General features: G+C 42.5%; 1 protein-coding gene across 1 annotated transcript in view; it reads right to left on the reverse strand.

The window, feature by feature from the left end:
• The window catches only part of PCSK5 (proprotein convertase subtilisin/kexin type 5), a 440322-nt gene that overhangs the window by 69713 nt on the left and 356138 nt on the right, over positions 1-14471 (reverse strand). Inside the window, exons 21-22 of the mRNA XM_053294459.1 lie at positions 8011-8113; positions 4497-4633 (exon numbers count right to left, since the gene is read on the reverse strand). Coding sequence (XP_053150434.1) covers positions 4497-4633; positions 8011-8113 — 240 coding nt within the window. The remainder of the gene's footprint in view (positions 1-4496; positions 4634-8010; positions 8114-14471) is intronic.

Genomic DNA, 14471 nt, shown 5'->3' on the forward strand with positions numbered 1-14471 from the left:
AATAAATAAATAAGATGGCTCCCTGTCCCCAAAGGGCTCACAATCTAAAAGAAACATAAGATACACACCAGCAACAGTCACTGGAAGTACTGTGCTGGGGGTAGATAGGGCCAGTTACTCTCCCCCTGCTAAATAAAGAGAATCACCACGGTAAAAGGTGCCTCTTTGCCCAGTTAGCAGGGTGGATAATACTGCTTAGTGAGAGGAGACTTGTAAGTATATGCAATAGCTGTACAGTGTATATCTTAGATGAGCAGAGTGTTTTATGTGGGCTCCACCTCCAGTCCTGCCAGTCTCTGTCTCTGACCTACTAGGATCTGCTGGTGGTGCTGTTAGGAGTGGCTTGGCTGGTGGTGCTGTTAGGAATGGTCTTGTAGTACCCCCACTTTTGAGGGCTCACTGGCTGTCAAAGCATCACAGGAGCGTTGCCTATGCACAATCAAGCTCTTAGCTAGAGATCTGCATATAATTTTAAATTGTTGAATGTGTTTTTATCTTATGATGTTGTTTTTGTTTTGTGGAATTTTAATTTTTTTATTGTGTTTCATATTTGTTGTGTTTTAATTCTGTATGTACAGCACCTAGAAATGCATATATCAGGTGGTATAAAAATATGAATGAATGAATAATGCCTAGCTCAGAAGCACGTGCTTGTCTGTAGATTCCTTGGGAGTGTGGAATCACGTTAATCTGGTCACCTACCACTCTCTTACAAGATTGCCTGGCCACAGAGACAAGCATGAGGGCTGGAGGGCTTCTACCGCCCAGCCCCATTGACAGTTCCACCAAAGTTCTGGGAAGGGTCCCTCAGCAACATCCCTCTCGGTCCAAGTGACTGCTGGGAACTGAGAATATAAGTGCCCCTTAAAAGAGTCTGGTCTCCCCACAGCACATCTCCATGCTCAGTTTTGCTGCTCCCAGTCACCTGGCTAGTCGGGGACTGTTCTAATCCACAGGTGTCCCATCCTAGAGTGCCTAACAGTGGCTGGTTTGCATTTGCTACAGCATCTGGCCCAGCCTGGATGTAGGATTCATCCTCTGTCCCTCCTTGTCTGCCCACCCAACCCGAAACCTTCTGAACACCTGGTCCAAACTACTTTGAAGACTGGAAGGGTTGGGTGCAAGGGGGAAGGTGCACAACAGTGGGGCTCCTTATAGTTGAAAGCTTTACCTCCTGAGAGTGCAGTCAAATGGAGAGCTGAAACACATTAGAGTTTCTGTTTTCTCTGGTGGACTGGCCCATGAGAGGACTAACCACCTGGCTAACAAGCCGCCACGGAGATGAGAGTATGTTGGGTCTTTCTCGCTGCTTTGCCTGGGTCTGCAAGCCTGGTGGCGCCCTTGGTTAAAGTGAATCAAACCCCAGGATCTTTTGCCAGCCTTAATATACATTTCCCCTCCAAAGATGTCAATAAGATTTGTTCCTGGAGTACCAGATGACCCTTCCATGGTCCGGCAACCAGTGCCTTCCCTCTAGGATTATCAGGCATGTCCCTTGGTCTGGTTCCCCCACCACTTTTGTGCACATTAAGACCAAAGAAACCACACTCCATTGATAAGGTCTGAGAACCCCAGGAATGGGGCTTGCTTGGGTGTTAGGTCAATGAAGGGGCTTATTGCATAATATGTGTCTATTCTCCTTCTTTTATTTAAAGTGTGCTTTCCCCAGTGTTGTTCCATCCCTTTAATTTAATCCATCCCTTTAATAAATGCTGTCCCATCCTGTTCCATCCCTTTTCCCAATGCCTTTCCATCCAAGCAGCAGCAGGAGGAACAAGGAGACTTCAGAGAGCAGGCATCAGCTCCAAGAGGCGGGCAGTGAGGCCGCCCTAGAACGGACACATTTATAGGCTGCTTTGAGCTGGCATCTCTGTGGTGGCAGGAGCTTGCATACAAAACCCAATTTATAGTGACGGAAGAATTCAGACGACACAATGCTGCTTTCTAACCTCAGGTTTCAGCAGTGAAACTCACTACAAACCAAGGGTTCAAATTCAGGTTTGGGAATGAAAACAGAGCTGCAGTTGGGTGATGAAACTGCCTTCACACATTTGGATGATCACAAATTCAAACTTCTGGCACGTTTATCTCTGGTTTGGCATTATGTCCAAATGGAGCCTGTGTGTGCAGGCCAGGGAAATTTGACTTCCTGAAGTTCTCAGAAATGAATTAACTGGAACTTGCATGGCTGAGCCACCATGAAGCGAAACCCCTAATCAGGAATTGGGATCACTCTACCCTTTAAAAAAATATTTACCAGTCTGCATAGATATGGAAAGGCTCCCCATTACCAATAACTGAACCATTTCCTCTCAATAACTAATTTCCAAAGTTCATTATTTTCTCAGAAAGCCTCAAGTGCTTAATTAAATTGCTGTACAGAAATTAAGGAAATGCACTAACTGAAACAGAAAGGTTCCTGGAAGATGCTCCTACAATAAAATACATTTCTAGTTGCAGTATTCTGGTACTGTGCTCACCCTCTTGCAGGAAGCATCTTTTCTTCATGCACTATCTGTCAACTTGTTTTGTAACTCCTGTACAGCTGGCTGCGTGTATGGCAATATGAATTAGCCAGATCATTTAGCTAGAAATTACAGTATAATTAGACGTTTCAACAAATATATAGGACTGTATCTACACCTTTTGGCTGAGACAAGAGTCTTTAAATAAGATAAAATTGTGCAGTGAATAATCTGCTATCAGGATGAGGGTGCTGAAGGTAGGTGTGGGGGAAGTCAATACAATCTAGGGGTGTGCATTTTGGAATTTTCTTGTTTCGATTTGTATCCAAATGGAAACATCCCCGTTTTGTTTTGTAGCCAAATTTTCTGAATCCGAATCAGCTCTGTTTTGTTTTGTAGCCAAATTTTCTGAATCTGAATTGATTTGGATTTTTAAAAAGGGTCCCAGGGCAAAAAGAGTGGGTGGTGGTGGTAGTGTCCAATGGGTGGAAGCTACCACCCAAATTTCAAAGGAATTAGGCAAAAGGCTGATTTTTTTTAAAGTTTACACATCTTTAAGAATTTTCCCATAGGGAATAATGGGGATTCCAGCAAATGTATTGCTTCAAATCAAGGGGAAAGGGATGACCCAGAGCAGAGTGTGGTGGGTGGTAGTGCCCAATGGGGGCAAGGAAACTTCCAGAATTATTTCAAAGGAATTGGGCAAAGGGCTGATCTTTTGTGATTTGTTGAAGTTTACGTGTCTTTAAGATTTCTCCCATGGGGAATAATGGAGGTTTCAGCAGCCCCATAATTCCACTTGGGGGGCACTGGGGTTGCCCAGAGGGAGGGGTTGTGTAGTTCACATAGGGTGCCATCCACCCCCACACCCACAAGCCTGTGGGGTACTGGGTTTTGTTGTTTCTCAGGTGTTCATTGTAGATTCTCTGGTAGCATATGAGATTTTCAGTGAAAAACAAGAATCCACTCTCATATTCTACCAGAGAAACTACACTCAGAACACCACAGAAACAGCAGAACCCAGCACCCCATAGGTTAGCAACCCTTACCCTGGCCAATGTGGGGTCAGTAAAGAGTGGGAAGAAGCAAAAGAGCCAATGGGGAACAAGGAGGGAATTGTCAGCAGGTCAGCCCATGATTTAGGTCACTGATCAGAAGGCTGGAAGGGTGGGAAATTCAAAGAGATGTCAAACACAAAATGGAGACTGACTCAGAGATCACCACAAAATGGAGGTCCGAAACAACAAAACGTTTTGTAGCCGAAACAGGGACGTTTTGTTTTGTATGCAAAACTTTTGGATCTGGAGAATGGGTGTTTTGTTTTGTCTACAAAACACCCGAAACAGGCTGTTTTGGGTACAAAACGTTTTGTATCCGAAACGTTTCGCACATCCCTAATACAATCATGCAATATTTTGCCCTCTTCATTATGAAACTTCTAACCTACTAGTTAACGTACTTATACCTTTTGCTACATAAACTGCTTTGAGAACTTTTGTTGAAGAATGGTATAGAAAGATAAATAGCAATAATGTTAACACTTGATTTTCAGGTCAATCCTCTTATTCAGTTATCAGCTGAGAATTGAGCCATTTGAGAACAGCACACTACGCTGGGTTGCCAAGACCGCATCCTACCTTTACCTAACCTCCTCTGCAGGGTAGGAGGGAATAGCTCTTCCGCCTCACTGCCTCCTAACTGATGGCAACAATCCCTGACTTTCACCCGCTTTGCTGCAGTTGGCCGGGGTGTTGGAAAGGTGGGAGAGAGAGGCTGCTATTTTTTGAATCCATTGGTTAATTAATGGGCATTTTAAAGCTATCAATTACAGACACCAGGAATTCAGAATTGTATTGGGATCTTCAGTACAGTGGGAGAGATGACTAAAAAACAACCCCCCCCCCAAAAAAAAACCAGTTGCATGAAATAAAACTACTTGTTGTTTTGCAAGAAAATTGTAAGCATTACTTCTTTATTTTTTGAGGCAAAATTCAGGAAATGGGGCAATTGATAAGAAGAGTATATCCTTACCTGTTCCACAAGCTGTGCATTTGTTCGGTTCACTTCCACTGCATTCCTTACAGGTCTGATGGCACGAATGACATTGATTTTTAAATTCAAATTTCCCTTTAGGACACTGAAGAACACAATGTCCATCATCCAAAAGTCTATTACAGAAGAAAAGAGGAAAGCAGAATACTAAGACCAAACAATAAAACAATATATTTCTTTTAAAAATCAAGCTCAAGCATACTCTGAAAGCTGCTTCCATATTTAGTTATATTTATTCCTTATATTCTTTGCACTTTGTTCTCCTGTCTACGTGGAATGTATTTATGGCGTTTGGCAAGATAAAGAGTAAGAACAACTAAGCTTTGAACTTTGATTTTATATTACCAGCTGGAGCCAGATTTTTCATTGACAGTCATCATTGATCCTGTGTCTATCGGGCTCCATGCCTCAACCACTGAAGAGTTCCCAAAAACCTACTAAAAATAAGTGAAGAATCAATAACTTTTCATAGAACTTAGCTGCAAAAAATAAAATAAAATAAACCCCACAGTCACAAACCCTATTTGTGTTGTAGTAAGATTCAGTGTATTTCTTACTCAGTTTGGTTTGTAGTGTCACCTCAGGAAATCCTAGCTCTAGTTTTTATAAAATAAATACATAAAAATATATTTTTTACAATATCTTTTTTTTTGGCAGCTGAATAATAAATCTGTTTCTGTACAAAAATGTTTTCAAGTTGTGGAAGCAAGTAAATATGACATCTAAATTGGGGCCATATTTCAGTTTTATATACGTAATTATTTCATTCAGCAATACATTTTTGAGCAGCATATGATATATACATGTATATATCATATGTATATATCATATACATGTATATATAGTGTTCTCTCTAATTTTATTTTATCTGTGTTTGAAATGAGTTTTGTTCTGGGTGGAAGTATCAAGGCAGTGTACACACACATGCATTCAGAGTGGGATCCTCCTGATTTAAACTGAGCGGGATCTAAAATTAACTGAGTGGACATCAAGAAATGTGTGAGTGCGTGCACATATGCACACCTTAGAGGGAACACTGTATGTCTGCAATTTCTTATGCTCTGTTCCTGTGTGTTACCTGGAGACAAAGTGGAGAAGGTTGTACCAGAATCTCAATTCACTTGGAAGGATATGGCAGAATGAAGGTAAAGAAGAAGTTACTACAGCCCCAAGCTGTTAGTATATTCAGAGATCCCTGCCAGGCCCTTGGAGCATCCAGCATATACTAATCCTTCTTTCTATACTCAGGTTGAAATTGCATTGTATATTTGGGAGGGACATTTTGTTTACATTCTTAATATGATTCCTGCTAATTACTCTGCTGCTTGGGTCCTTGTTGTAATCCAAGTCCTAATTCTAAACATGGTCAGATTCTTGATACTGTTAGGGTACATAGAGCAACTGTTTTTCCTACGATGCACTGGAAACAACTGGTGTCGTCTACCTCTTTTCCTGTGATTAGGACTCTGATTCTAAATTTTGCTGTGGGAATGTCATAGCTTATTAAAGAGCTACTGCTTTCCCGCAAATGCTCCTTGTAATGTTTGTCAAGTCGTCATGAGAGAAACCATCCCCCTTTATTTGAATCAGCAGGCTGGGGTGCCTACATGTGAATAAGTCTCGTTCTGGAGAGGCTGTTGATTATTTCAAGCAGCAAATTGGAGTGTTTACTTGTGAGAAGATCTGCTTATCAGGAGGTGCCTGATAAGTAGATTTAAAGTGGCAGGCTGAAGAACTTCCAGGCAGATTTAACTGCAAGGAGGCATCCCAGCTTGCTGTTAGCCTCTTCTCATGTCTATTGTCTTTTGTTTTTCCTGAATATATATTTGCTTATGTGCATTGTCAATGTACATTTGGGACAGATGAGTAACAACAAGAGACACATCAAAATAAAACAAAAAGAAATGCAGTGCAATAAGGATAAATGAGCTGGCATTAGCTATATGCTTTGCTAGGACAGAAAAGCTTTTGAATAATGGTCGCTATAGTCTAACCTTCGAACAAGAGGTGGACTGGCTGGGCTATAAATTCCTATGTTTTGAAAGAGATTTGGACATTCATAGAGAACTGGTTCTCCTACTTTACTGTTACCTCCATTCATTAAACATAAGGGATTCTTCTGAGGAAAGACTGGAAACATTTGGTATACAAGTGATGATGACAGAGAATTCAAAAGCCTTTTCAGAATGATTTTGCCAACAAAACCTAAAGCCACAATGCCCTCATTATTTATTCCGGCAGTGCAGATCTTGATCCTGAATTCAGAGCTTTTTTGTAGTATGAATATGTCAAGGAAAAAGTTATTTTTCACCTTTAAATTGAAGGATATGTAATGGCTATATGGAAAAAAAAACATTTTTTAAAAAGGGATGGGGAATTAATTTCCATGTTGCATTATGAAAAAGATAACAGCTCTATCTTTTTTTTTTAAATGAGAGCAGATGTAACACAACAGGAGACATTGTTTTGTGTAGATGTTTCATAAAAGAGATTTTCACTGAATTTTTCAGTGTAAAAACTCCCACAAGGCCTGTTTCATCCTTTGTAGAAGAGACTCTCATGGTAAGAACTCCTCCCTGCTGAATGTCAGGCTGTATTATCCAAGTGCCATTCCTTAGTTGCTTGAGTCCAAGCCATTCAAAGGCCATAAAGAAACCAGGGACTCAGGAGCTCCTCAGACTGAAGAGCGTCTGTTTCCAATAAATTAAAAAGAGTGTGCTTCAGAGCACTTTCTTTTTATTATCTTTGTGCCGTTTCTATATAAAGAAGATTTTGTATATATTTTACTTTCTTTTGCTCCTCATTATTTCCTGTTAGATTTTCCACAATGCTAGGGCTGCAATCCTATGCACACTTACTTGGTCACTCTTCAGTAGGACTTACAGAACATAATTGAGACTTACTTTAGAATAAACATGCATAGGATTGAGCTGTTATAAAATAGAATGTATATTAAGGACATTTAGAGGGGGAAAGGGGAACACAGATATAGTGTGTGTGTGTGTGTGTGTGTGTGTGTGTGTGTGTGTATATATATATATATATATATATATATATATATATATATATATGTATGAAATTAGTTGTAATTTGAAGTGCAGATGAGGTACAAAAGTAGTATAGTTCCCTGTGTTATAATAGAAAATATTTGGATCAATAAAGACCTCAAATATTTGGATCAATAAAGACCTGAGCCTTTTGGAAGGGCAGTATAAAAGTTTTAATAATAAATAAATAATCAATAAATGAATAATGAATAAAACCTGTTGTCCATAGACAATTGCCAGGAATTCTCCCATAAATTTAAAGAAAACCAAATACAGAATACTTTGGTTTAATTTAAATGTCTGAGTGAGTATTTTGTAAGCCTCAGGTGGACCATACAGTTCACTAAGCAGCTTGAGCTGTGGGGCTCTCAATGTGGGTGACGTTGCATGCTTTAGGGGACTCTAGGAGGCTAATGGCCCATGACTACTTAATAGCCATCACTTACCTTGCAGATGCACAGCCAGTGCAGTCCTTCACAGTTGGTCCTGTGCACTTAGAGCAGGAAGCATCACAGAACTGACAATGTCCAAGAGGATTGATATATTCTCCTGGCAAACAAGAGCTTATTTATTACTTAATTCCCTTTATATATTGCAGAAACAGACGTTTATAGAACAAGGCACCTACCACAAAGTGAAGCAAAATACATTGTCACTGCTCAAGAAAAGAACCTGTACCCTGTTTCCCCGAAAGTAAGACCTAGCAGTAATTTCTGATGTACCGCTAATTGCCCTAGTGCATTTTTGGGGGCTAAAATTAATATAAGACACTGTCTTATTTTCGGGGAAACACGGTATCTACAATATTCCATATCCTCTAAACTTCCTAAGCAGCTGTTTTCAAGAGTTCCCTTAGTAATGTTTTTTTTTTAACATTGTTATGAGGTGGCTGTGAAATACGGGCCCCTAGTAATTCCTCTTTAGGTGTCTTGAGCCAAATTTACTATATTTCCTCTGAAATATAAGCCGTACCTATTGAACTGAATGTATGGAACCCCCTTGGCTGTAATGGACAAAAACTAATTGCTTCTTCAGGATTCAAGAAAAATGTGTGTGTGTGTGTGTGCGGGGGTGGGGGGATTATATGATGACAATGGGAAATCTGAGTTTGAACTTCACTATTAATTATGTCTAACTGTTGGTTTCTAAATTTTAGGAGGTGGTTATGTTGTATAGTGCAACAATGATTCTAGACTACAGTGCAATTCCCAGAATGTGCCCATCCTGCAGCCTTGTGCTGAGGGATGGGCCTTTGTCCCTCCCCCAGGCACAGTCCTGAGGAGGGCCCCGATTGGTCAGGGCTGAGCAGAGGGCGGGAACCACGTGCTGTTCAAGCGGCTCCCTTGCTTCCTCTGCCTTTTCCAGCGCAGCCGGATTCCCTCCCTCCCCTAGGGGCAGAACTGGTTTCAGCTGGCGGTCCTTTTTGGGGGCTGAGTAGGAATTTTTGCCCCTTGGCATATTGGCTGGGCTGGGGGAACTTTTTGCCTACTCCATCCTGCATTTTCTAGTTTTTAGTTAGTTAGGTCAACCAGGCAGGTACAGTGCAGGTTGGGTGGAGGTGTACATGGGTTTGAGATCGGTGAGCACCCTTGGGCAATTTGGAAAAAGGTGGATTGGACAATGGGTCCCTAGAGGCTTGGCAGCCCAGGGACTTAGATTTGCCAGGAAACCTGCTTCAGGGCTTCATACAGCTTAAAGGCTGCGTGACTTGGGGCGTGTAAAGTCCTAGGAGTTGCCCTGACTCTGATGGGTTGACAAGGAGGACGATGAAGTGGGCTTATCCTGCTTCTATCCTGAGTCATGGTGTATTGCCCATTTGGGGGCATGGGCAAGGACAGCAATGTCCCAAACCAGCCTGGTTAGGCCCGCGCTGCAAGGGGGTGGAGTCTGCTTGACACAGTTCGCTGATTGTACCATGTCAATAAAATTTGGCCCTTTTACCCAAGCCTATTGCGTCTGTGTATTTCTTGGGTCTGGAGTGTAGAGACAGTTAGCTCCATTAGAGGGCACTAAAGTGACAATTTAAAACTTTATTAAAAAGGGCAAAGATTAAAAGTGTTTGGGAAGTTCTAGGTTTTCTGGATGCATGTCCCTTTGGGGAGATGAATGATTCCTCTTTCACACATTACCCTGCAGGGTGTAGAAAGAGTACAAATAGAAAGAGGAAGTGGAACTCACCCACACTTCCTTTTTCTGCACTTTTGGTAATGTGAAAACACCCTTGGTAACTTGGACAATATTTGATTTGGTTTTTTTCTTTTAAGCATGGAGAAAAGCTAATTGCACATAGCACACAAATAGTAGACCACAAAAAACAGTGGTCTGTGACAGATGATGAGAAGGAATTTGAAGGAGTTGATTTGACTTATACATCTTAGGAAACCCTTATTTTATGTAAGCAGATCATTCATGTAAACTTAAAAACAAAACAAATAGTGGTCACTTATAACATGTGAAGGCCATGCAATATCTAGAAGACAGAAGAGTTATCTAAAGATTTGGGATTGGACAGAAGAGGAAATGTGCTAGGGAAGGAAATAGGATTTAGTTGGCAAAATGTAGATGTCTGGAATACATCAGGCATACAGCTTTCAATAGTTAACTGAGGAGATAAAAGCATAGTCTCTATACAGAAGGATCTGGAAATGAAGCTCTGTATGGATGAGGTTTGATTTGTGTTCAAAAGGAACAGAATAAATTATGAACATAATTTTCCCTGATCAGCATAAATAAGAGTGGAGCCTCTGAGGGAGAGAAAAATGACACATTGCTGGAGGAATTCAGTACACAGAGTTGATTCCAAACTCATTTGGAATTCTCTGTAACAAATGAATTGTTTTGCACTGAGGGATTTGTGGACATACACTGATTTCCAGGAATCGTTAGCACATTTGTGTCTGGCAGGGAGTGAAAACATTGAGACTTTCCACCTTGCTTTTAATTGTTTTTTGTGTGTGCAAGTGATAATATTTTATATTTTAAAACTTCTATTGGACTCCCCTATATTGTACACATGAAGAATAATAAGCATATGTATGTAAAAATTAGCATACAGTATTGATCACATTTAGATCTGGAGCAGTAAACGCTTGTGACACAGCAAGTCGCACCCCCTCCCCCCAAACTCAGGATATATCTCAGGAGAAAATGGGAGAGAGGCAGTGTCTCCATGTCGTCCAATCAATTCAATGTGTCACATGGACTATCTACCAATATGTCCTGCTTGCTTGACAGTTTTAGGCGCCAGCTGCCAAACTAAAAGTGTCTGTAAAGCTTGAGATCCAGATACAAGGAGAAATTGCCTTTATATGGATAATGTTATTCTCGGCCAACCTATTAGTGAGATGAACAGAGTGTGACAAATTAGGAGATTTTCCTTTACAAACTCTATGTTGGCTTTTCCCTAACATACCCACATTGATCCGTGTTCAGGCCAGGGCTATCAGTTGCCTGGCCATCACCCAGAGTAACTTCTTGCCAGCCACAGTCATTTCATAGCCAGCTGGAGCAAAATTCCTCTTGCCAAGGTATGCCAGCACCTGGCCCGTTCCCAAGGATGCCATGTGAGACTGGAGGAAGAATGGGGCAATGCCCAGTTCCCTTCCATATCTTTTCTGCTTATCAAGCCCCACTACATGAGCATATAGGCAGTTATATGGCTGCCGTTATTTTACTTCCTTCCTTCCTTGGAAGGAACCTCATGAGAATGGGAGATGAGAATGAGAATGGGATCCCTGTAAGAGATCATAGGGCAGAAATGATTGTAGGTGTCCCAGACCTTAATACCATTGAGTAGGTCTGTCATTCCCCTCCCCACAACTGACATGTCTCCTGTGCCTTTAAAGGTTTAATGAACAATAGCAATTGAACAGGGGCATCTTTTGCCATCACAGTATCAGTATGCTGGACAAACTCTGCAGTGGTTACATCCCCAACCAGGTGCAGCATCAGAGGCCAGCCCAGGCCTCTCAGAATGCCCATCCAGCTGACCCCTGAACCACCTGTACCAGTAGTTGGCACTGGCAGAGGTTGTCCAGAGATTTTGGCTGAGATGCCACCAGTATGCTAATGACATACAGATCTATCTCATGTTGTCATCTGGTTCCAGGGAGATGGTCTGTGGAGGCTCAACTGTGAGATTTAGGGGCTCTTATGGGCTAGATGTGGGCTAAAAAGCTGAGACTTAAATCTTAACAAAATAGAGGTGCTATTCGTCAGTAGGAAAGCTGATCTGGGATTAGGTTATGAACCATTTCTGGAATGAGTTGTACTCTCCAAAACATCAGATTCACTTTGGGGGTTCTCCTGGACTTGGCATTGCTCCTCCATGCTCAGGTTGCAGTTGTGACTAGGAGTCCTTTTGTGCAGCTTCAGCTGGTGTGCCAGTTCAAGGTGCTCGTGATTACCTTAATCACGAGCACCTTTTCATTTAAAGTCTTTAATGATTTTGGCCTCAATTATTTGAAGGACTACCTTCTTCTTCAGATGCTTGCCCACCATACAGGAGCAGTGGAGGGGATACTGATACCTGTTCTGGATACTGACACCAAGGGAAGCTTGGTTTCATGCATGCAGGACAGGGTCTTCTCTGCTATTGCCACCAGATTGTGAAATTGTCTCCCCATGGCTGTTCACTCCTTCTCAGAAGCAGGTAAAAGGCATAATAATAGCCCAGCTGGATAAGGCACAAGGCCCATCTAGTCCAGCATCCTGTTTCACACAGTGGCCCACCAGATGCCTCTGGGGAGCCCACAGAAAAGAGGTATGAGCATGCCCTCTCTCCTGATGTTGCTCCCCTGCAACTGGTATTGAGAGGCATTGTGCCTCTGGGGCTGGAAATGGTCCACAGCCACCAGACTAGTAGCCATTGATAGTCCTGTCCACCATGAATCTGTCTAAGCCCCTTAAGACATCCAAGCTGGTGGCCATCACCACATCCCATGGCAAAGAATTGCATAGATTAATTATTTGCTGTGTGAAAAAGTAATTCCTCTCGTCAGTCCTAAATTTCCCAACCTTCAGTTTCATGGGGTGACCCCTGGTTCCAGTGTTGTGAGAGAGGGAGAAGAATTTCTCTCTGTCTACCCTCTCCACACCATGCATGATTTTATACACCTCGATCATGTCTCCCCTTAGTTGCCTCTTTTCCAAGGTAAAGAGCCCCAGATGCTGTAGTCTAGCCTCATAAGGAAGGTGCTCCTAGCCCTTGATCATTTTGGTTGCTCTCTTCTTCACCTTTCCCAGTTCTACAATATCCTTCTTAATATATGGTGACCAAAGCTGTATGCAGTACTCCAGATGTGGCACTATAGATTGTATAAGGGCATTATAATATTAGCATTTTTATTTTCAATCCCCTTCCTTATGATTCCTAGCATGGAATTAGCCTTTTTCACAGCTGCCGCATTCCGAGATAACACTTTCAATGAGCTGTCCACCATGACCCCAAGATCTCTCTCCTGGTCAGTCACCAACAGCTCAGATCCCATCAGCATATTTGTGAAGTTGTGTTTTTTTGCCCCAATGTGCATCACTTTACATTTGCTTGCATTGAACCACATTTGCCATTTTGTCACCCACTCCCCCAGTTTGGAGAGATCTTTTTGGAGCTCCTCACAATTTGTTGTGGATTTCACTACCCTAAATAGCTTAGTGTCATCTGCAAATTTGGCCAGGGCTAGGGAAAGGTAGCAAATACCTAGTGGAATTTTAGTAGGAGAAAGGAGCAGTTGCAAGAGCCAGAGATTCATGTGGCTGCTGCTTCCTCCTGCCCTGCCCATTGGCCTTCTCCCACAGTGCAATGCTACAAGAGCCTCTGAGAGAAAGTACATTAGTCCATAGGCAGGATGGGAAAAGGCACTGCTAAGGGACTCGGCAGCAGCAGTAGCCTTTCTTCTTCACACCTTCCTCATTGCTGAAGAGTGGGGGGACAGCAGCAGCTCCTCTTCCTCCCCAGGACAGGAGGAATTGCTGCCACTGTCAAAGAATCCCTCCATCGTTCATAGGGAGAGCACGAGGAGCCACTCTCCTCTATGGCGTCTTCTCCATTCACTGGTAATCTTGGAGGGAATGCATTGCAGGGAATACAAAGGGAATACACTCCTTTGATCTTGGACATGTGTAGGGCTTGTCTCGGGATCCTCCACAGCCTGGCACCAACCCCTGTTCTTCTCTATCATGCTCCTTTTAAAAGATACAGAGCCTACCAATGGGGGATCTTTAATAGGGTGAGCACTGCTATGGCAGATATGGCCCAAGATTCTTCATGTACAGAACTCCAAAAATCTGCTGCTGGGTGACCATTCATTCATTCATTTATCATATTTTATACCACCTAATATGTAAATCTCTAGGCGGTGTACAAATCTCAACATTAAAATCACAAGTTAAAATACATTAAATACAATAAAACCAATATAAAATGGATTATTAAAATTCTAATTAAAAGCTTGTGAGAAAGGAAATTCTTGAGGGGTATAAAGGTTTTTTCCTTCTTTAGTGCTGAAGTGGCTCAGCATGGCTTTTATTCCTCCCCCCCCCACCAAACAAATTAACCAATAGCATGATCGAAAGCAATAGACTAGCCCTCTGAGGCAGAATTCCATGAAGTTTAGAATCTACTGAAGGAAGGGCTAAGAGTGAGAGTGAGTATCCTATATAATAAAACCCTTGGTGTCTGCGTCCGTGTCTCTTTCGGTTGTTCTGCTCATGCGTGGTGCGCGTGCACAGAACACGCCGAGGGAGACACGGATGCAGGTGCCAGCCGCCATGTTGGTGCTGGCAGCGGCACGGAGGCTGGCGGCGAAGGGCCTGGCCCGGCCACGGAGGCCGATGGCGAAAGGCCTGGCCTGGCCACGGAGGCCGGCGCCGAAGAGACCGGCCCGGCCGCGGAGGCCAGCGGTGGCGC

The sequence above is a fragment of the Hemicordylus capensis genome, chromosome 2, assembly GCF_027244095.1.
Source record: "Hemicordylus capensis ecotype Gifberg chromosome 2, rHemCap1.1.pri, whole genome shotgun sequence".
Taxonomy (NCBI): Eukaryota; Metazoa; Chordata; class Lepidosauria; order Squamata; family Cordylidae; genus Hemicordylus; species Hemicordylus capensis.